The sequence below is a fragment of the Suncus etruscus genome, chromosome 10 (assembly GCF_024139225.1).
Source record: "Suncus etruscus isolate mSunEtr1 chromosome 10, mSunEtr1.pri.cur, whole genome shotgun sequence".
NCBI classification, from domain to species: domain Eukaryota; kingdom Metazoa; phylum Chordata; class Mammalia; order Eulipotyphla; family Soricidae; genus Suncus; species Suncus etruscus.
This window is the reverse complement of record NC_064857.1, coordinates 70,511,423-70,532,125: the sequence shown is the minus strand read 5'-3', so window position 1 is coordinate 70,532,125 and position 20,703 is coordinate 70,511,423. Positions and strand designations below refer to the sequence as shown.

General features: G+C 47.7%; 1 protein-coding gene and 1 non-coding gene across 3 annotated transcripts; both read right to left on the bottom strand.

Moving 5' to 3' along the window:
- Positions 1-4,765: 4,765 nt before the first annotated feature.
- Positions 4,766-16,727, bottom strand: LOC126020576 (gastrin-releasing peptide-like). Of its 2 annotated transcripts, XM_049782063.1 has the most exons (3): positions 16,589-16,727; positions 11,192-11,427; positions 4,766-5,135 (listed from the first exon to the last, which is right to left on the bottom strand). In XM_049782063.1, the coding sequence occupies exons 1-3, from the start codon at positions 16,725-16,727 to the stop codon at positions 5,082-5,084; spliced, it is 429 nt and encodes a 142-aa protein (XP_049638020.1). In that variant the 3' UTR covers positions 4,766-5,081. The 2 variants fall into 2 exon arrangements, with proteins under 2 accessions (XP_049638020.1, XP_049638021.1); XM_049782064.1 differs by lacking the exon at positions 4,766-5,135 and having other exon boundaries at positions 11,144-11,427.
- A 2,385-nt stretch (positions 16,728-19,112) lies between these two features.
- Positions 19,113-19,219, bottom strand: LOC126021619 (U6 spliceosomal RNA). Its single transcript, XR_007500119.1, has one exon. It is a non-coding gene; the product is annotated as a U6 spliceosomal RNA (small nuclear RNA).
- Positions 19,220-20,703: the final 1,484 nt, after the last annotated feature.

The window sequence follows — 20,703 nt, the reverse complement described above, 5'->3', positions numbered from 1 at the left end:
TAGAACATTTGCCTTGCACGCAGCTGAACTGGGATCTACCTGGGTTTGATCTCCCTGGCATCCCCTATGACATCCCCAAACCTGCCCGGAGATATTTCTTAGCGCAGAGCCAAGAGTAACCCATGAGCACTGCTGGGTGTGGCCCAAATCTCCCAAACTAAGAAGAGGATGAAAAACAGTCGCCATGTCTGTACTCCACTAGCTCCGTTGACTCACTCTGTTCTCGAAAGAGATGCAAACAAGCTGTGAAAATGTATGGCTACAACAGCCATGCAACTGAAAGTTGGCCATCTCAAGGAGAGACAGGATACCAAATTTCCACCCTGCCGAAGCCATGTCTGCTGCACCCATTACCCATAATTGCCCCTTTTCCAGTGACTCTACCTCACCACTCATCTACAACTTTGCAAAATCAATCTGACCAGAACTCTAGATATGCTAGTATTTGGGTTGATAACTCTAGGACATTTTTTTGGAGTTAGTGCAGGCACTCTTCTTCCTCAGTCCTCCCCTCACTTTCTTGTACTTCAGGAAGCCCTGGCAGCCAAAATCATGTCCATAAATGCAGTCACCAAGTTTGCACTCGGCCAGCTCCATAGATTCATTCACTCGATTCTCAAAACAGAAGTAAGCCAAGCTGTGAAAAATTATGAGTATAGGGCCATTCAAATGAAAGCTTACAATCTTGGGAAGAGAGGGCCAGGCCCCCTGCCCCCGCTGAATCATGCCAGCTGCAGTCATCACCCACAATCTCACTTTGCCAATGGCTGGCCCTGCTTTACCACTCCTCTATGGCTTTCTGCAGATACATCAAACTGACCGAAACTCCAAATATGCCAGTATTTGGGCTGATATCACCAGAAACTTTTTTCAGAGTGAGTGCTGGCACCCTTCTCCCATCCCGTCTTGTACTTCCCAAAACCCTGAGAGCTGAAAATATGCCCCACAAAGGCCATAATATCAATAGTGCTTGGAAAGTGACAACTCTGTTTTTTTTTTTTTTACTACCAGTTCCATAGGAACACTCCAATTTAGATGCAGATATGTATCTTAAATTCACCTAAAGTTCAGAAACAAATGAAGTAAGAAAATGGGTTAACTCACAAATGCTTAGGAATCATCTGATGATGACTTAAATACTTCACTGGAGATACAATCATTTTCATAAATTTTCTTGTCACTATACTCTTAATTTTCTCTTCCTTCTTTTTCCCCCTTTTCTTTTCTTGTTTTTCTCTTTTAATGATTTTGCTTAACCAGAAATAAATATATTAGGATCAACTATGTCAACTATGTGATACATGGTCTTTAAATAAATTAAATGTAAGAAAAAAAATAAGAAGGGGCTAGTTGGGAGACAGTGGAGGCTGATTGGGAGAGGAGACACTGTCAGGCTCTGATCACGTGCATCATGAGGCCCTGGATCTGCTGTCTCAGGCTTGCAGCACTGAGTTGCAGCCGCCTTCCTCAGAGAGCTCTTTCAGAGTTAATTAAGGCAGCCTGTGATTGAGGAACTGGATCATCTACACCCCACATTTCCCTGAGATTGCTTACTGCACACATGAGCCAGGCTGAAGTGCTCAGCAAGGATCAAAAAGCCTCAGCTGGCACTGAGAGGAGGGCAGTGGTGGGCTAAAAATGGTACCACCCTGGCTGCAAATGCCTGTTGAGTGCGTGGCAGAACCTCAGATGGGAAGTAAAGACCGGAGCAACCCGCCTCAAAGGTTTTTTTTTTAGGAAAATAAAAAAAGACTGACTCTTTAAAAGAACAAATTTGAAAGCAATTACTGTTTTCTTCTCTTTTGCATCTTCCTCCTGATTAGCAGGCTTTGACCAGATTTTTTCTGAATGTTATCTCCTTTGCAGAGTGATCTCTTCACCTGTGTGGGAGAGGGCAGCCACCAATTTCTTGCACAGAATCCAAGGCTGGGGAATAAATTCTCCTCTAGAATAGAACTGGGCAGGAATCAAAGAGTGATGGTGGTGGTGGTAGGGATGTTTCCTTTTTGAGTAATAAAGACCCCACTTTTTAAGTGACTATTATTAATTAGCAGAGGCTGGACATGTTTTTGGAATACCCCATCTTCTTCCTAATTGCACCCCACAATTTTAGTCCTGAAGTAGGGCCTTAAAAACTAAGCTTCCTAGCAGTCCTTTCGACTGGATACAAGCTCGTGATTTAGGTTGCACCAGTCAGAGTCATTCAAAGGCAATATGCAGGTGAACCAGGACAAAAGGAGTTTTCTTGGGGGCAGTGCTGCCCACACAGTGCATGAGCAGGGAGTGCCCATTTGGACAGCTTTATAGAATGTTCCAAGGGTTTTGGTCTGAGGGGCATGGATGTGAGCTCTGGATCTGCAAGTTTAAGCCATGAGTTCATCTCAGGTCCCACCTGCCTACTACTCTCTCGTAAAATGTTCCTTTCTGACATCAGCAACAGAGTGTATCCAGAGATAGGCAGTGCACGCACGCGCGCGTGTGCGCACACACACACACACACACACACACACACACACACACACACATCTGTGTGAGGACTGCAGCTGCAAGAATTGAAGAAAATGCTAGTTGTCGGAAAAAAAACTCCTCTCATGTAGAGGGAACCAATCTCAGCCTGGGGGTGGTACAGAGGAGCCTTGTAAGGTTCCAGAGGTTTAAGCAGGCTTTTCTGACTTCATGTTTCTCACTAAGAATGCAAGGAGTAAAATAGGGAGTAGGAGTGATAGCATAGTGGTAGAGTATTTGCCTTGCAAGCAGTCGACCCAGGTTTGATTCCCAGCATCTAATATGGTCCCTGAGTCTCCCAGGAGTAATTTCTAATTGCAGATTCAGGAGTAACCCCAGAGCACCACTGGATATGGCCCCAAAACAAACAAGCAAGCAAAAAATAAATGCAAGGAGTAAAATTAAAAATCCTGTTTTAGTGAGAACACACTGGATTGCATCTGCTTACCAGAGAGAACCAAAGTACAGCTGACTGGATCAGCATTTCTCATGCTGATCTCTGTTGAATATTTTAAGGGCCACAGGTAAAAATCTCATAAATGGATAGGTGACAGACATGAGGCTAGAGGGACAACAAGTCAAATGTGGGACAGGGAGATGGTAGCAGAAAAAAATAAGGTTAAAAGGGCTGGGGTCAGAAAGGAGATTGAGAAGCATGGGTTATTCTGATGGGGTTATCCTGGGAGCCCTGCCTTTCTCTCCTGCTGAGTGCCCAGAGACAGTCTACCCATTTGAAAAATCTTTCATCCATCTGTAGGAGGGGCCAGAAGGGCAAATCCTTTAGACACTCTTGTCATTAGCTGCCTGCCAGAATTTAGGTGGCACAACTCAGGATCAAGCTCTAGGTAGACCCCTCCCAAGAAGAGGCAGGTAGAGGTCAGGGGAAAATAGGGTCTCCTTCCTTCTCAGTTACAGAGTTCTGTGAAATTTGCATGAGATGTGATTTGGTGGGGAGTGGGTCTCCTAGCCAGTGTGCAGGGAAACCAGAATCCACTCTCAATGTTACTCAGCTAAGGTTCAGTATGAGGGTCTGAGGATGCAGAACTGCTTGGGTCCTGTGAGTCAGGGACCACCCAGGCTATACCCACAGTGCTTGGGTTGATGTGGCTTTTTTTTTTTTTTTTCACAAAACAAGGAAGGCCTGTCCCCTTCCATGTCACTCTCTAAGACAATGAAAACAGGAGTGATCTCAGTGTCTTTACTCTTCTGAACATGATTGCCGAAGTGAGGAAATCTCTCCTTATGGCAAGACAATTAGATATGCTACTGGGAATGTCAGGCTGCACATGGGACTAAGGGTGCCCGAATTGCCAGGCCTCGTTCTGGGAGCTGGAATGTGACTCTAGAATTGGCTCTGCCTATGGCTGAGGCCGTGGGGACTCACTCTCCCAGCCTGCAAAGGACATTTGGAAAATGTGGTACTATTTTGTGAAGATGAAGATGCATGGACCAGAGACCAAACAGATATGCGGACCTCAGAAAAACAGATGCACACGATATCCTATGAGTATTGTAAACCACGGTGGCTAAAAGAAACAGAAGAAAAAGAAGAGTGCCTGCCATATAGTCAGGCTGAGGCTGGAGGGAAATTGGGCACAGGGATGGAAGGAAATGTACACTTGTGAAAGATTATTGATGGGGCCGGGCGGTGGCGCTGGAGGTAAGATGCCTGCCTTGCCTGCGCTAGCCTAGGACGGACCGGACCGAGGTTCGATCCCCCGGCATCCCATATGGTCCCCCAAGAAGCCAGGAGCAACTTCTGAGCGCATAGCCAGGAGTAACCCCTGAGCGTCACAGGGTGTGGCCCAAAAACCAAAAAAAAAAAAAAAAAAAAGAAAGAAAGATTATTGATGTTGGAACATGGTACTCTGGAAGCCCAAGCACATTTAATTTTGTGACTTTGTAATTCATGGTGATTAAATTTGGGATTTTTGTTTGTTTTAAGGCAATATCCAGTGGTGCACAGGGCTTACTCCTGGCTCTGCACTTAGGAATCACTCCTGGTGGGCTCAAGGGACTCTTTGGGATGCCGGGGATCGAACTTGGGTACTGCCAAGTTGAGCCAGCGTGGCTCTTCAGATGGTAATGTCCAACTAGACATAGCTTCTAGAAGCCTCTCTTATGGATCCTATAGAGATTTAATAAGGAGAGGAGCTAACAAGGCAGCTTGGCCTCCTTTCTTACGCCTTGTCCCTCCGTGGTTCATCTCTGTCATACCGTCCTGTCACTTGCCATGGAAACAGAAGAACTGCCTGCCCTGGGGGCATCACTGTTAAGTTTTTATTGTGATGGGTTGAACAGGTCAGGGACTGGCATCTACTTGACAAGTTGCCTGGACAAGAGTGTTCATTGGAAAACGTTGTAGACAATGATTCACAGCAAACAAGGGCAAGCTAGAGCAACTGCTCAAATGTCATAAATTGAGTAGAAGTTGGAAGGTACAAGAATAATTGAGTATTTTGCACAAAGGACATCCAGTTGGTGTTGAATCAGGAAAGAAGAGGTCGGAGGGATGGGGCAGTTGTTTGGGACTTGATTTGGCTTCTTTGGATCCAGACTTCACTGTCCATGTCCCTCTAAGTGCGGGCTTCTTCCTCCTTGGGGAAAACCTGGAGTGGGGGATCTCCCCACTTAAAGACACAATAGGAACATAGTGAGTGGAGCCAACCCTAATAGAAATGCCCCTTCCTGACAAACCGCAGCTGGTGAGAAAAGCAGGTTCCTGGATGGGGGAGAATGCAAGGAGCTGAGACACTTGCCTTACTCACAGCTGATCTGTGTTCATCCCTGACACCCCATATGGTTGACCCAGCTCAGCCAGGAGGGATCTCTGAGCACAGATCCAAGAGTGAACCCTGAGCACCGATCAAAAATAGGTGTGGCATCCAAAAACCAAAACCAAATTAACTAAAATTAAAGAAAGGATGTGGGCAATCCTTTAAAATAACCTTTCTGATTTGAGGGTGGTCATACCCCAGTGATGCTCCAGGCTTACTCCTGGCTTTGGAATCAGATATCACTCCTGGCAGTGCTGAAAGGACCACATGGGATGCTTGTACACAAACCAGGATCAGTTGTATGCAAGGAAAATGCCTTCATCCCTGTATTATCTCTCCAGCCATTCAAATACATCTTTGTTCCCTTTTGGGGGGAGAGGAAAACACCTTCCTTTACACTGTAGTTGATTATTTGCACCAAGATTATCTGGTGATTCCGATTTCCCTATGTACCAGAACAGTCATTTATTTCTAATCAAGGAATCCCTGACTGTCTCAGACCAGCCATTGCTGTTCTGCCTTCAGCTGCTCTGACCAGGTGCTAATGAGGCCAGAGCCCACCAATTCCCAAGCAAATGAATTATCTCTCTTTTCTCCTAGAAAAAGGCTGCCTGGCCCATTCAAAGATGCCACTGTTCACCTTGCAAGAAAAGCCTTGACTCATAAACTGTGGCAAGAACTCCTAGAAGCAGCCCCACTGGCTCAAGATAATTTATAAGCAGGCTGGCTGGAAAGGAAGAAGGTGAAAGGAAAGGAAGGAGAAGAGTGAGTGTCAGGAAGACAAGGCTGGGTACTGGGTTGGGGGTACAGAAAGAAGCAGCTTTTAAAGTGAGAACAACAACAACAAAAAAGACAAAAAAGAAAAAAGGGAGCCAGAGTGATAGTACAATGTGTAGGGCGTTTGGCTTACATGTGGCTGACCCAGGTTCTATCCCCAGCCTGCCAGGAGTAATTTCTGTGCCCCCTCAAATAAATAAACAAATAAAGTGAGAGCCAACTTCACTCAAGACCATGGGATTCTCAGTTTTTTTTTTGTTTTTTTTTTTAGCTTTGGGGGTCAGGACTTACTCCTGGCTCTAATCAGAGATTACTCCTGGCAGTCCTCCTATCAGGGGACTATGTGCAGTGCCAGGAATTGACCCAAGATTGGTCAATATGCAAGGCGATTACCTTCTCCCCTGGACAGTGTCTTTAGCCCTGACATGGTTACTCTTCCTCACATGTTTTGTAGGTATTTCAAACTTCCTCTGGAACATTTCAGCTATAAAGGGAGAGTTCTGTATTCCATGATACTTTGAATAAACAGATCCTAGAAAGTGAGGGCAGAGTTTAACTACACTAACAACTATCATGACAGTGTTAATAAGTGAGAGAAGTAGAATGCCTGTCTCGATTACAGGCAGGGAGTGTGGGAGGAGGGAGGGGGAGGCATTGGTAGTGGGAATGTTGTGCTGGTGCAGAGTTTTTTTTTTTTAATGACTGAAACGCAACAACAATCATGTTTGCAATCATGGTGCTTAAAAAAAAAGATACTATTAAAGGATTAAAAAATAAATAAAATGAAATAAAAAAATGAGTTCATGAGCCAGAATAATAGATATCATAGCAAGTAGGGCATTTGCCTTGCACACAACCCACACAGTTTCGATCCCCAACATCCCATATGGTCCCGAGCCTTCCAGGAGTGATTTCTGAGCACAGAGCCAGGTGTAAGCCCTTAGTAACTACCAGGTGTGACCCCCCCCCCAAAAAAAAAAAAAGAAATTCAAATATCAACTTTTCCTCTTCAGAGCCTTCCACAACACTTTGGGGCTGATCACTATGCCCTAAGCTGACCAGAACACTGTTTTCTGCTACAGAAGCTGAAGATCACAATTGTACTGTTTTTCTTTTGTGAAAGGGGTTGGCTGAAAGACAGATTAAGGTTAGCCTGGAAACTTCTTGGCTGTAATTGCTAATTAAGTCTGGGAGCTGGATTTGCAGTAATAAAGTGAACTGGATTCTGGCCTTTTTACACCAATCTTTTCTGAATTACACACAGATCTTTGACATTAAAATAGAGGAGGAAGGCTTTCAAAACACAGCACTGGGAGAGCTGACAACAGGACTTGAAGTCTGACCACTGAAGTGGGAAAGGAGATATGTAGGTGGTTTTTAATTTTAGGAAAAGTCCTTCTGCCTCTGAAATTCCTGCTATTGATCCTGGCAGTGCATGGCCAAGTGAGAGTGAGAGTGAAAGAGAGAGAGAGTGAGAGAGAGAGTGAGAGAGAGAGGAGAGAGAGGAGAAAGAATAAGAAAGAAAGAAAGAAAGAAAGAAAGAAAGAAAGAAAGAAAGAAAGAAAGAAAGAAAGAAAGAAAGAAGGAAGGAAGGAAGGAAGGAAGGAAGGAAGGAAGGAAGGAAGGAAGGAAGGAAGGAAGGAAGGAAGGAAGGAAGGAAGGAAGGAAGGAAGGAAAGAAAGAAGGCAGGAAGGAAGGAAGGAAGGAAGGAAAGAAGGAAAGAAGGAAAGAAGGAAAGAAGAAAGGAGAATGGAAGAGGGAAGGGGGAAGGGGAGGAGAGGAATGATGGAGAGACAGAACCAGTGACCAGCTCTGGAGCCAACTCATGGAGTATGTCACTGCCCTGCAGATGAAGCGACTTCATCTGTTTCCTCCTTGGTTCAGGCCCAGAGCTGTGTGAGGAGAGAAATATAGTTTTCTTCCCACTTTAGAGAGAGGAAGCAGACATGAAAGCAAGGCAAGCCCCTAGGCCATCTTCCCAGGGACCTTTGTGGGGCATCTTCTGGGAACTGGTCCACACTGATCTACTGAGTTTTGGCAGGACACAGCAGCTGGATGGATGCAGCAGCAGCAGTAGCAGCAACATCAGGTCTTGCTTAGTCTCTTCATCATAACCAGGCCCTGGGCTAGTGGAGGCGGCTCCACCTCTCTCTGCCCTGTTATTTCTGATCAACAGCCCTATACAGGGGCTCCCACTGCCCTTCTGGGCTTTCCTAAAGGTGACTTTCTGTCTCTTGGCCTTTCCTTCATGAGGCTGAATTCTCGGTGTTAAGTGACAACTGGAAGTCTATTTCTTGCCTTGGACACTAACATTGAATAGCATTCCTTCAGGAAGCAAATCTGGGGAGTGGAGTGACAGTACCATGCATAGAGCACTTGCATTGCATGCAGTCAACCCAGGTTTGATTCTCAGCACCCCACATGGTCCCTCAAACACTTTGTTGGTTTTGGGGCCACACTCGCCAGAACTCTGGGATTATACTAAGGAATACTTCTGGCAGGCTCAGAGAACCATATGGGATGCTGAGGATCGAATCTAAGTCAGCCATGTGCAAGGTAAATACCCTACCAACTGTGTTATTGTTCCAGCCCTTAGGAGTGATTCTTGAGCACAGAGCCAGGAGTAACACCTTAGCACTGCCAGGTGCCCTCTCAAAACAACCAGAGCTCTGGGACAAACACAAAGTTGCATTTGCCTTGCAGATTCCATTCCTGGCACCCTATATGGTCCTCTGAGCAGTGCCAGGTATGGACCAACCTGCCTTTCCCACATCTTCCAGTAAGATATCAGCAGGGCCAGTGATGTGACTCAAAAGTTAGCAGCTGGGAGGACTTGAGTTTGATCCCCAGCACTTTATGGCCCCCTGAGCATTGCCAAATGGACCCAAATACCACCAGAATGGCACCCCAGCACTGTTGGGCATGTCCCCTTATAAAATGAGACACTGTTGAGGCCAGAATGATATGATAGCACAGTGGATAGGGCATTTGCCTAGCATGCAACTGACCTGGGTTTGATCCCTAGCACCCCAAATGGTCTCCTAGCACTTCTAGGAGTGATCTTGGAGCACAGAGCCAGGAGTAAGCCCCAAGCACCACCCAAAACCCAAAAATAAATAAATAAAATGAGGCACTATTTGTTTTGGTTTTGATTTTGGGGTCACACCCAGTAATGCTCAGAAGTTACTCCAGGCTCTGCACTCAGGAATCACTCCTGGCAGTGCTCAGAGGACCATATTGGGTGTCAGGAATGGAACCTCTCTCTAAAGTGGAAAGGAAACTGTATCTCCATCCTCACATAGCTCTGGGCCTGAACCTAGGAAACGGAGGTGAAGTTGCTTCACCTGCAGGGTGATGAAATACTCCATTATTTGGCTCTTGAGCTGGCCACTTCCTACAAATGGTGTTTTCTCTCTTGATTATGCATCATCTGGACACTTCTGCAAGCTCCGAGAATCACCCTTTTCCCCATTCCCTTGCTTCAAAAGCTCATTTTCTCTTCCTGTTTTACGGGGTAGTGTCTGTACCACCACACCAGCGTTTGGTATCATCGTGTCTCCCCAACCACCATAAAACCACACTTGGGAGAGTCAGGAAAGCTTAGTCACGCTCACCAAGTTTTGAAACCTGGCAATGAGGCCTGAACAAGGTGAACTCAGAACAAATATGACACCGTGTTCTTCCACAGCTAAGCTGACAAACAAGACCAGCACTTCTACAGAATGTGCCCAGGGTTTGTTCAAAATGCAGTGCAGGAGAGGAAATCCTGCAGAGACAGCTCAGTGGGAAAGGCATTTGCTATGACCTATATTGCTATGTTTGCCGATGGCCAACCTGTATTCAACCTATCTGGTCCCGTGAATGACCTCAGAGCAAAAGAGTCAGACCTGCGCATACCCTCCCCTCCACACACACAAATAAATAATCAGTGTAGTCCTGGAAAGATTGTTCTGGGATTAAGACACTTGCTTTGCACTCAGCTTAGCTAACCCAGGTTCAAGCTCCTACACGACCACTTATGCCCACTCCTTCACCACTAGTACTGTCAGGAGTGATCCATGAGCACAGAGCCCTGAGCATCACCAGATGTGGTCCCCAAACAAATGAAGAAAAATAAATAAATAAATAAATAAATAAATAAGGGGCCATAGTAATAGATAGCACAGTGATAGGGCATTTGCTTTGCACATAGATGATCTGGATTCAATCCAGCATCCCATAGGGTCCCCTGAGCCTGCGAGAAGTGATCTTTTCTTTTTTTTTTTTTTTTTTGGCCATGCCTAGCAGCGCTCAGGGGTTACTCCTGGCTCTGTGCTCAGAAATCACAGCTGGCAGGCTTGGAGGACCATATAGGATGCCAGGAATCAAACCCAGATCCATCCTGGATCAGTCACATGCAAGACAAACGCCCTACTGCTGTGCTATCTCTCCAGCCCTCCAGGAGTGATTTCTGTTTTTTTTTGCTTTTTGTTTTTTGTTTTTTTGGGGGGAGGGTCAACTTGACTGCACTCAGGGGTTACTCCTGGCTCTATGCTCAGAAATTCTCCTGACAGGCTCGGGGGACCATACGGGATGCCGGGATTTGAATCACTGTCCTGCATGCAAGGCAAACACCCTACCTCCATGCTATCTCTGGCCCAACAAGTGATTTCTGAAAGCAGAGCCAGGAGTAACCCCCAAGCAGGTGTGTCACCAAAACCAATAAAACTAACTAATTAACTAAGTAAAATAGAGCCCCCCCCCAATCAGGGGGCTGACCCACAGGGCTGTTCTCATGTAACCCATGGCTTCACAACCAAAATATTCTGCTGGAGCACGGCAGGTTGAGAACACACTTGAATCTGTCCAGATACTGTGTGTGATGAATACAGTTGCTAGTACTGTCCCCTAGCAGGTGTATGGAACCCACGGTCCCTGATGTGCATAGAGGAAATATCTAACTCAGGGCAAGGAAGCACAACTTGGGAATGATCAAATCAGACTACTTGCTTCTCTAGTGTGGATTCATGTCCCTCTAGTCTTCCCTTGCCTGCTCAAACATCCGACTCCCCCCCCACCCCTAGAGAAACCCCACCCTCCAGTTCTTATCCCCTTCCCAGAACATGCATCCTCCCTTTAGGTTGCTCACCTACCCCCTGAAAACTGCCTTGCTCCTCCGAATCCCAGGGAGCAGCCTGGTGGCTGCTCAGAGGCTCTGGCTGAGGTGACCGATGATGACCTCTGGTCTCCTGGGCTTTCAAGAAATTTAGCAAATTTCTTGCTGCTGCTTCCCACACCAGATACTCCCAAATTTCTTGCTGCTCCTTTGGAATTCCCCACTCAGAAGTATCTGGAAGCTCTCCTGTGCTCTTCTTCCCCATTAAGTGTCCTGTAAAGAAACACACACAAAACCTTTCATCCAGGGGAGTGAGTCAGTGTCAACAGAGAAGCACCCTGCAGAGTTTGGTGCTCTGGGTTGCCAGGAATACAGCTGGAGGGGAAGGCTTGTAGCTCCTGCAGAAATGCCACAAGGCCCTACCCTGCTCCTTTCTCCAAAGGTGAGTGGAATGAAGCAAAATTCTATCTGCAACTCAGATGCCCAGACTTCTGGTTCCAGCACCTTAACTACCTAGGCTGGGCAACCTCTGCCAGGTCATCCAATCCCCCAGGTTTTTACTGCTATTACCTGCTATATATTGAGTAAGTTGGATTAGATGGAATTCAAGGTACTTTTTCCAGCTAAAATTTGATCACTGGTGACGAGGCACTGAATTCTATCCCCAAATGAGTGGAGGAATTCAATCAGCCTTCCCAATCAATTTTGAAGTGCTCCTGGAACTAAAAGTTGGAGTGATTTAAAAAAATAAATAGAAAGGTATTGCTTTCCTCATACCTCTAATGTCAACACATCGAAGGGATTTTATTTTCTTTAAACTTGGTCTGGATTCTTAGCTGAGATTGGAGCTAAGAAATGTTACCCAGAAGCTACTACAGTTTGTTAAGCAAGTTAGACACAAGTTCTGACTAATTGTCTCAATCACAGAAAGGCAGAATTCTCCCTTGAATTCTCTCCAAAAATAAGCAGTAAAATCTGTCAGCAGCTGCAGGCAGGTATAGTGGCTGTTTAAAATCCATGAGTGCTGGAGCATTGAGGTCCAGACCATTGAAAACAGAGACATTCCAGGGGTTCTGCTGGTGGGGATGACCAGGACAGGAAGTAGGGGGAGAATTGGAGGTGGGGCTTGGATTCAGGTCTGCAGGAACTCAACACTTTCAGCCAGTTTAAATTTGCTCATGTTCTCTTATTTCTTTCCTTCAACTAATTTTTTTCCATTTTCTCTGTAATTGGATTTCATCACTTTCACATTTCTAATAGTGGCAAAATTATACTGGGTTTGATTTCCAGCTCGCACACAAGCGACAAGAGCTCTTTGAGGTTTTGTCTGCCTGGCATCAGAAGCACGTTTAAGGCAAATATGATATTTGACAAGCCCATTCACTTACCTGGGAATTAAGCCCCTTCCCACCCCTCTGTGAGACAGCAAATCTGTCTCTGGGCCTGACTGCTAGTGTGTGTATTATGATTGACTGGGGTAATATATCTCTGTGCAGATGGCTGCGTTTGATCCATCCTGTCATCAGGGTTTGATGATAATGAGACTTGACAAAGATCAGACACTTGGGAGTAAAGATTCTAGGAAGAAAACCAGTTTACAGTACAGACTATTGTAACACGATGAAGTGTCCTGAACCTTCCTGAGAATATGGGACAGAAATGACTCTGGGGTTTGGAGATAAAGACAAATGAGGTCTGGGGCAGTGGTAGGGCGTTTGCCTTGCATGCAGCTGACCCAGGACAAACTGAGGTTCGATCCCCCAGCGTCCCATATGATCCCCCAAGCCAGGAGTGATTTCTGAGCACATAGCCAGTAGTAACCTCTGAGCGTCACTGGGTGTGGCCCCCCCAACAAAAAAGACAAATGAGGTCTTCCTAAGGCTTTCTAAGGCATCTGAAAGGACTCCGGGTCATAGATCAGTATACTGTGACATTATGTGACTCAGAAAAAAAATTTGAATCCTGAGACCAGAGAGATAATATAATGGGTAGGGCACTTGCCTTGCATGAAGTGGAATTAGGTTCAATTCGTGGCACCAATATAGTCTCTGAACAAGCACTACCAGGAATAACTCCTAAGTACAGAATCAGGAGTAACCCCTGAGCATGTGGCCCAAAACAAAAACAACAAAGAAGTGAATCCTGAGTTATTAGGAAATCTTAAAATGCTGTTTCACTGCTGTTACCATATGAGCTTTTGCCTCACAATGTCCAGATTCTTTGGGGGTCCAGTTGAGGATCCTTGTGAAAAACTCTTTCCTTATTTGCTCGGTCAATGAGGCACCCAGATATCCACTCAATAACCTTATATTTGGCCGCAAGATTGAGGGATGATTAATTGTCTTGCACAACTGCCTAGGAAGAAGTGAAACTTTAGGCTTTATTTATATGAAGGAAATTGAATCAGGATGATTAACAAGCAGGAGTGGGCAAAGTGCTCCCAATAATGACCTCAGTCACTCCTGCCTCACGAATTGCCTGTCAGCTAGTCAAGGTGCTGGCGATGACAAGGATGTTACTGCTAAGGAAGCAGAAGAGATAATAAGAAAGCTTTTAGGAACAACTGCTGTATAATTGCCAGAGTAGCTGTGAGCCTTTCCTACAATACAATAGGAAAAGCACCATGTGGTGGTGTCTCAAGGTAGATCTTAGCCATGTTGTATAAAAAGACAGTGTCGGCACATTTGCAAGGTATGTGGGGTACCATCTCCCACTCTTGGATTTTAAGGGTTGTTAAAGAAAGAAGGAATCTCATCCCTGGGGCCACAGTGGGTGGGGAGTTCGTCTGGCACACAGCCCATCTGGGGTTCAATCTCAGGCATCCCATATGGTCCCCTGAGCACCACCAGGAGTGATTCCTGAGCACAGAGCCAGGAGTAACCCCTGAGCATGGCTGGGTGTAGCCCCCTACAAAAGATGGAACATTTACCCCTAACCCCCCAGAGAGAAGCATACCGTTCCCCCACGCCCCTCCATCCTGTTTCACTTTAGAGCTGGCTACTTCAAATCGTGTCTCCATGGCAACACAGATGCTAGGCCCACCCCTTCTCTTTCTCCCACCCTCATTTGTTATGAGCACTTATCACAAAACTGGAGATCTCCACAGAGATTAAAGACAGCCACTTGAAAAAACAAAATAAAATAAAAGCTTGCCAAAAGGGGAAAACGGCAACTCGTGCCTTTGTCATTCCTTACTAAGCTCTACCACTAAGCCAACAGGTTGGAAACAATGATTATTCTTGAATTCAAAACTTGAAGATGACCCCCAATTTGAGAAAAATTTCATTCAACTCGCAATTGCTGAGGGCTGTTTGGGAAGAGTTATTTTTCAGGAACGACGCTCCGAGGTTTCTGGACGCAGCCTCACACTCACAGCTTCCACCCACATCTCCAAATTCCAGTTTTCAGAATGTAACTGCCTCACGCCAGGGAACCTCAGCCAGGAGAGTTGAGTGGGTTGGGGGAGGACCCAGGGAATGGTTCCCCATGTTGGTACCTATTCATGGCACAAAGAAAACATTTAACACCCGCCAAATCAGAATCTGTTCTGCTTCCCATCATTTCACTTGTTTCTGGTGACCAAGCTCCTCTCAGCAGAAAAAAGCAACTCTCTTCCCATCATTTCACTTGTTTCAGGTGACCAAGCTCCTCTCAGCAGAAAAAAGCAACTCTCTGAGAACAAACCTGCAAGTGAACCCTAACAGGGTCCTTGAGGGTCGCCCCAGTTGGAGGCAAATGAGCTGCCTGACGTTGGTGAGTGCTCTGCAGAGAGCCAGAGCAGGGAAACAGACTTTTCCAGTTCTCAGAGGGTGAATCCTGCCTAGCGCAGGTTTTTATTTTCTCTTCTCATCCATTCATGTCTTTTTAGGGGAGTACACACCCAGGAGAATGCAGGAGATCAAATCCAGATCCCTAGGCTGCCTGCGAGTTAAGCATCCTCCCTGCTCTGCTCTACTATGGCTCTGGCCCCTCATTAAGGTCTTAGTAGACCTGCAAGTGGTTCTCTGCTCCTCCCTTCTCTGGCCCTGCCTCTCCACCAGCTCTGCAGTGCTGGGGGGTGACAAGGGAGCACATAGCTTGCCTCAAGCCAAGCTTGAGCCAAGGCAAAACACAGCCAAGACCAAACACAGCTTGTCTTGAGCCAAGAAGAGCAAAGAAACTTTGAAGCTGCTGCTCAGTGAGCTTTGAGACCACGGATGCCCATGCCGGCCAGGAAAGGCGATCAAAGGCTACACGCTAAGCATCTGGGGACAGATGTGCCCAGGACCTGGGGATGGGCTGGTGAGGGAACTGCAAGGCTCTGGCTTTGAAACTCACACTCAAAACCTCTTTCAGGCTCGCAACTGGCCACCCCGCAGATGCCTTTTAAGAACCTTTTTAGAACCCTTTAGACAAAAAGAGGTTGTGCCCTGGAGGTCCTGCCCTGGCAGGGGGCAGCATGGACACTGGACACTAGCTTTCCCTTCTCCAGCTCCTGAAATCTGGGGCTGGGTTGCTGGTGAACTGCCCCCCTCTTTGCCAGCCTCCCCCACTCCATGACTAAGAAAAGTCGCACATAAGCCGGCTTTATTGCTCTGTAGGGACCATCAATGGATGTTGGGCGTGTGTCCCTGGCTGGGGGAGGACAAGGAGGAAGCTGGACGCTTTGTCTTGACCAAGTTCCCCAGGCGGAGAGACTGGGGGTGGGGCGCCCTCACCCTCTGCTCAGCTGTGGAACCCGTGGTGCCTCCCATCTCCTCTCTGCGCAACTGGGTCTGGGGTACCCAAGTCAGAAACCCCCTGGGAGGGATGGGTGAGGGCAGGTTTGTGGGGGCAGGGACAGTGCTAGAGAAAGGAGGGGGAAGAGGAGACTGAGTGGAAGATTCTGCTTGGGGGTGAGCGCAATTCTTGGGGCGCCAAATGGGCTGGATGGGACTCGGGGAGTGGGGTGGCTGGGAGCCGCAGAGGGTCTCTGAAGGACTGAAAGCAAGCCTTCGGGCAGCCCTGACAGGCAGGTTCCGAAGGCTCCCGCGGGCGAAGCTTTCCAACACCTGTGGCTTCGCGGGGCGCTGGGGGATTCGCTCTCATCAGGGAGGAAGAAACGTGGCTCCCCAAAGCTGTCCCGGGGTAACGTAATGGCGTAGACCAGACAGTTTGCTATCGGGTGGGGAACAAACAGGAGGAGTCCAGGGGGTTAAGGTGGGAGGGAAGCGGGGTTCCTTGGTGTGAGCCGCTGGCCCTGGAGCGGAGCAAAAAGACAGGCGAGGGACCCTCGGATCGTGGAGAAGCGGGTAGAAAGGGTGGAAAAGCGGAGTTTGGAAGAGCGGGCAGATCTGGGGTAGAAGGATGAGAGAGAAGCAGCCCACCCTCTCCAAGCCGGGCTCCAGAAACGCGGGGAAACGAGGGGCTGGGTCCCCCACCCCTGGGGCTGGCAGCCGGCGCGCAGGGCACTTACCCACCGCCCAGTGGTTGCCGCGCGGGTACATCTTGGTCAAGGCGGGGCCCCCGGGACCGGGCACTGGGGCGGCGGGCCCCCGGGGCGCCTGGCCTAGCAGCAGCGCCAGCAGCACCAGCGGGAGCTCCGGGGCGCGCATGGCACGGGGGGCGCGGGGCGGGCGGGCGCTGGACAGCCGGGCCGGACCCACCTGCAGACGCCGCGGCCGCCCGCGCCTCTGCCGCCCGCGCCTTTGCCGCCCCGACTTTATAAGCAGCCCCGGAGGGGGGCCGGGGGCTCTCCAGCCCGGACCAGCGCGCGCTGACGTCTCCCCCGAACGAGCTGTGGCTCTGGGACAAGCGGTCCCCGAAAGTCATTTATCTTCCGACCCAGGGATGACAAGGATGAGTGTATCTGCGCCCCCGCGGCCCTCCCAGGCCCGTCTGCGTCTCCCTACGTGGATTATTTCCCCCCAGCCTCGACGTTTTCCGCTACATCTCTTGCGCGGGGTGTAGAGCTGGGTGGACGTCAGGATAGTGGGGTTTGTGCAGAGCGCCCCACTTCTTCAGGGCAGTCCATAAACTTCTAGACCCTGTATTACAATTGCAGACCACCCCTTGCCAGGTTTGTGTGTGTGTGTGTGTGTGTGTGTGTGTGTGTGTGTGTGTGCTTATGATTGCTAGAGATTTATTCTTAAAAAAAAATAAACATTTTTCTTAAAGCACCGCGAATTGCAAAGTTATTCATAGCTGACTTTCAGGCATTCAATGTTCCTTCGAGGATCCCATCAGCAGTGTCAAAGTCCCTCCACCAATGTCCCCAGGTTCCTTCCCAAACCCATTCCCACTCCCCACCCCATCCCCAGCCTGCCAGTTTGCCTTGCTGTTGAAGTTTGGGTCTCACAATTCCCTTGTTTTTAACTCCGTGGTTTGGTATTTTAGCTAGCTCTGTCGTCCTTAACAACGTGGAAGGACCTGAGTTCCCTGGACCACTGCCTCTGTAACTTCCCATCCATCTTTCTCCCTCTCCCTCCTCTCCATTTCTTCTCTTCCCCCGTCATCTGGGGTCAACGATGCTCTGGCTACCCCCCTCTAACCACTGCATTCCCTCATCCAGTTACTCTAAACTGTCACATTTGAGTGATATCTTGTGTTTATCCTTCTTCTGGCCCATCCAGGTGTTTAGGGACCCCCCTGTTGAAGTTGTAGGGGCAGAGGGAGAAGGCTGGAGCAGAAAACTAACCATGAACTGCCCCCAAACAACAGTAGTTTCCCTTTATAGGGCTTCACTGAGCCATCAGAGAACTGCTTTCCTGCCCGGGGTGAGTCTACCAGAGAGAGGGGCACTCCAGCTTTCCAAGGGGGGCAACTTTCTTCCAGGCATGCTCAGCCCCATGCAGGATGGGTTTGTAGGAGGAGGGGGGTTGGTATACCACTCTGGGCACAGCTGATGAAGCTGAAATAGCCCCATTTTCTCTGGCTGTATCTCCTGATTCATACATTGATGTCATTCTTCACATGGGTCTGTGCTCAGCGATCACTGCTAGCTCTTTGCTCAGTGGTGACTCCTGGCAGTGTCCGGGATCTCTCCTGGCTCTGCGCTCAGAAATTACTGCTGGCAGGGCTGCACAGATAGCACAACGGTAGGGCATTTGCCTTGCATGCACCAATCCAGGACGGATGGCAGTTCAAATCCCAGCATCCCATATGGTCCCCCATTGCCTCCCAGGAGGGATTTCTGAGCACAGAGCCAGAAGTAATCTCTAAGTGCTGCTGGGTGTGACTTAAAAACCAAAAAAAGAAAAGAAAAGAAAAGAAAAGAAAAGAAGGAAGGAAGGAGAGGAAAGAAAGGAAAGAAAGAGAGAAAAGGAAGAAAGAAAGAAGAAAGAAAAAGGAAGAAAGAAAGAAGAAAGAGAGAAATAAAGAAAGAAAAGAAAGAAAGAAAAGAAAGAAAAGGAAAGAAAAGAAAGGAAAGAAAGAAAGAAAGAAAGAAATAAAAAAGAAAAGAAAAGAAAAGAAAAGAAGAAATTACTGCTGGCATTGCTCAGGGATCACCCGAGCTCTGCTTTCAGGAGTAACTCCTGGCTTTGTACTCAGCAATCACTTTGTATTCCTGTATTCTTGGTAGTGCTATAGGATCATAGTAATGCTATAACATCATTCCTGGCTGATGTTCAGCGATTACTTCTGATTCTGTGCTCATATAACATTCCTAATTCTGTGCTCAGAGATGACTCCTGGCAGTGCTCAGTGATCACTCCTGACTCTGCTCAGGGGACTGTGTGCCATCAGAGATGGAATCAGAGTCAGCCTCATGCTAGACAAGCACATGTCCTCCTATACTATCTCTCAGGCTCCTGGTTCTGTGCTCTGGTGGTAGTTGAGGAAACCTATTAAAATTCCTGGGGTTGTCCCTGGGTCAGCTGCATTCATGGCAAGCTTCCTACCTCCTGTTCCATCCTCCTCCTCCTAGAATGAGGCCTTAAGTTTGCAGAGAGAGGGAACCCATAGGGTGGTTGAGAGTAAAATGACACCCAGCTATTTTTTTAAATATGGAATGCTTCACGAATTTGCATGTCATCCTTGCACAGGGGCCACGCTAATCTTCTCCGTATTGTTCCAATTTTAGTATATGTACTGCTGAAGTGAGCACGACACCAGCTATTAACCCAAAGCAAAGTCACTTCCCCAATTTCCTCTTTCCTTTAAACCTATCCCTTTGATGTGTAAAAGTATATCTGGATAGGAACTTTTGGGAGAATAAAGAAAGCTCAATCTGCCTTGGTGCACAGAGAGCTGATGAGGTGAGAAGCACTGACTCCATGAATCTCTCCTGACTAGCTTGGTTTATTAATTCTTTGCAGCTATCTATCATTAGTCCCATTCACCTGGGATTAGATGTACATCTGTGGAGTGATTTCACAAGGTGGGGTGATTTTACAGTTCAGGAGGGTGTGTTTTCTAATAGATAACAAGGGGAACTGAGAAACCCTCTTTCAAGCTCAGCTAAACCTCAGACTTCATGATTCACTGTATTTACCTTCTGGTGCCAGCTCCTTATCTCCTGGGCAAGTGACAAAGATTCCAGGATGAGCAGCTGAGCACTGCCAGGTATGCTCCTGTCTGCAGGCCTCAGCTACAGCTGACAGCAGAGTAAGCAGAGACACAAATGCTCTCTGATAAGTGTTTTACACTGCTTGTATTTCAGTGGTAAATACTTGGCCACATGGTGCTCATTCTTTGATCATTCAATGGGCCAGTTCTTCTTCAGTCATTCCTAGTACAGAGGGTGTGGACACACAACAGAGCCAGAGAATTCAACAGAACCACTGAAATCATCTGGCCAGGTCAGAGAAATAGTACAAGGGTTAAGGCATTGGTCTTGCATGCAGCTGACGCTGGTCTGCCACCAGGTTAGGCACATGGGATCCTGTACATCACAAAGCGGGTGCTGCTGAGCTCAGAGCCATTAAACACTGCTGGGTGTGGTCCAATACCCTCACCAGTATCTGCCCCAGCAAATATAATCATCTGTCACCAGACTGGGTTTCCTGTGATATCACTGAGCCCTGTCTTCCTCACAGGTGGTACTTTCTGGGAACTGACCTGACTACTTCCCCCAATGGCCATGTCAAGAGATATGAAATATTTGTCTCTTATGATTAGAAAGAATTTAGGTCACTTGTACCATATGAGTGTTCTCTCCCATTACCCCTCCCCAATGCCATCACACCTGATGGTCATACCCACCCACACCTGGGAGGGGTCTGAGGTTTGGAGTAAAGGTGTTGTCTAGGGGGAAGCGTAGTGAGAAAAAAAGAGGAAGGAACCCTGGAGATCAGCAGGAAGGGAAACAGAAAGAGAGAGCTCCTGAGTGTGGGTGTACCTATTTAAGACCCTGAGACCCACCCATTTCTGGGAGGGGTCTTGGGAACCGGATAGTAGGCGTAACTCTACCTGCAAGACCCGGCCCATTCCGGGGAGGGGTCTTGAAATAGGTAGATAAACCCGGGAGCCAGGGGGTTAGGAATCTTTGCCTTTTGGCCCTGCTGGGCTCTCTGGGGGAGATGGCTGAAATAAGACGCAGGGCAAGCCTGGAATGGCTAAATGCTTGAAAGGTTATGAGATAGACCACAC

Bases quoted from the DNA above. Each gene is read 5' to 3' on its own strand.
- LOC126020576 (XM_049782063.1), bottom strand. From the start codon at position 16,727: ATGCGCGCCCCGGAGCTCCCGCTGGTGCTGCTGGCGCTGCTGCTAGGC. The intron at 11,428-16,588 runs GTAAGTGCCCTG...GTTTCTTTACAG, and splicing joins CGGCAACCACTGGGCGGTGG to GACACTTAATGGGGAAGAAG. The intron at 5,136-11,191 runs GTAGGTGAGCAA...TGTGTCTTTAAG, and splicing joins AGCAAGGCAGTTTTCAGGGG to TGGGGAGATCCCCCACTCCA.